Source organism: Echinops telfairi, unplaced genomic scaffold (genome assembly GCF_000313985.2).
Source record: "Echinops telfairi isolate 266 unplaced genomic scaffold, ASM31398v2 ScPeMD7_5;HRSCAF=22, whole genome shotgun sequence".
Taxonomy (NCBI): Eukaryota; Metazoa; Chordata; class Mammalia; order Afrosoricida; family Tenrecidae; genus Echinops; species Echinops telfairi.
In genome coordinates, this window is record NW_022103901.1 from 1,095,519 (window position 1) to 1,097,441 (window position 1,923).

At 63.7% G+C, this 1,923-nt stretch overlaps 1 protein-coding gene across 1 annotated transcript in view; it reads right to left on the reverse strand.

The window, feature by feature from the left end:
• The window catches only part of MAD1L1 (mitotic arrest deficient 1 like 1), a 148,432-nt gene that overhangs the window by 1,952 nt on the left and 144,557 nt on the right, over positions 1-1,923 (reverse strand). The window contains exon 18 of the mRNA XM_004705883.2: positions 4-89. Within this exon, the coding sequence (XP_004705940.1) occupies positions 4-89 (86 nt within the window). The remainder of the gene's footprint in view (positions 1-3; positions 90-1,923) is intronic.

A 1,923-nucleotide genomic window follows, 5' to 3' on the forward strand; every position in this document is an offset into this window, starting at 1 on the left:
TGCAGCAGGTGCAGCTCGATGAGCTCACCCACCGTGCGCGAGAACTCCGTCTCCAGCAGCTGCATCTTGGCCGCCGAGGGTCCGGTGGCCTGCAGTGGGCGGGAGACACAAAGGGAGGAGGTGAGCATGTGGGGAGAGGTGGACACCCCTCCAGTCTTCAGCAAGGTGGTGCCACATGGGGGTGGGAGCAGAAGGCCGAGCATCTGCAGATCAGCAGGGGCAGGGCTGCCCCTCACAGACCACCCAGACGGTCTGACCGCACCAGGCAGCGCAGGGCCATGGGGGCTCAGAGTCCAGGCTGTGTCCTCTCAAGGCCACCGGACCCCGCCCTCTTCAGCCTCAGAACTGCACAGCTTGATGGAGCAGCCGCGGTGGTGACAGTGGCGATTGTGGGGCTGATGGTGGTGGCGGTCGGTGGTCAATAGGGGATCGTGGCGGTCAGTGGAGGACACGGTGATGATGACAGCTGCAGCAGCCAGGGCGGGGTGGCGGTGATGGTCATGTGGTAGTGGGGAGGCAGTGAGGGTGCTGGTGGTGACTGTGATGGTGATAAAGGTGGTGGTGGTGATGATGCTGCTAATGGTGTTGGTAGTGTTGGCGGTGGTGATGGTGACTGTGATGGAGATGGAGATGGGAGGTGTAGTGGTGATGTGGTCCTGTGAGGGTGGCGGTGATGGTCATGTGGTAGTGGGGAGGCAGTGAGGGTGCTGGTGGTGACTGTGATGGTGATGGCAATGGTGGTGGTGATGGTGACTGTGGTGGAGATGGGAGGTGTAGTGGTGATGTGGTCCCGAGGGTGGCGGTGATGGTCATTCTGATGGTGGTGGTGGTGGCGATGACCGTGGGCGGACGCACTGCTCTGGGTACTGTGTGGGGGTGACCACGAGAACACAGGCACGACTGCCGTCCCGCTGTACAGAGCGTCAGACACTGAAGACTGCGTGTCACACCCTGTTGTGTGCTCCTAGACTGACCTCACCTGCCTGCCCAGCAGTCCTGGGGCTCAGCGCCTAGGAGAAGAAGCCCTGCTCAGTGAGGTGACCAGGAGCCAAGTGAGGAGGTGGCCACCGAGAGCCAGCCCACACGAGGGGAGGGGACAGGTCCAATGCAGCCCTGTGGGCCCTGGGGGCAGGGCAGGTGGACCTGGAGGCCCTCTCTCTGTGGAGTGCAGGAGTGGGACGGGACATGCCCCCAGGAGACACGCCCAGCGATGCTCAGCCGCCGAAGGACTTGTCCGCCTGCCCCCAGGCGGCTCTGGTCAGCTACCCCCTCGACCTGCTCTCTAGCCGGCAGACCAAGCCCGGGCTCGTCGAGCTGGCTGGTGTCCAGGGGCCGGGGCCTAGGGAGGAGGGGCCAACACCAAGCACCGGGGAAGGGCTCTGAAGACGGGAGCACAACCAGCCCAGCGGAGCTGGTGAAACCGCCCAAGGACCGGTGCGGCAGCCCAGGCTGGCCCAGAGAGCACACCGGGCCACGGGCACGGTGCACATCATCAGCAGGGGACGGGACCCGCACCTTGTCCTTGTCCTTTCCTGGCAGCCCTGCCCCTGGTGGACACCAGACATAGGAGCCCCCCACCCACCACCCTGCACCCCGAGAACAGGGGACTCTGGGCAGCCCTGTTCCTGATGGACACTGGACATAGGAGGCCTCTCCCAAGGGGGACTCTGGGCAGTCTCAGCAGGAGCGGTCCAGGGGTGGGCTGCAGCTCCATCCCCCCACCCCCCACCTGTCTCCAACTTGTAAGCGCTGTCCCCATGCCAGGCCTGTCGGGCGGCTGCCCCTGCCTTGTTTGTTCCTGTGTTTCCTCGTCCCCTGTCCCGCTGCCCGTAACACACTCAGCCTTGTCAGAGCTCAACAGAAACCAGGTTTTCAACAAAAATACGAGAAACCACACTGACCTTTTACCAAGAAAACCCTCTG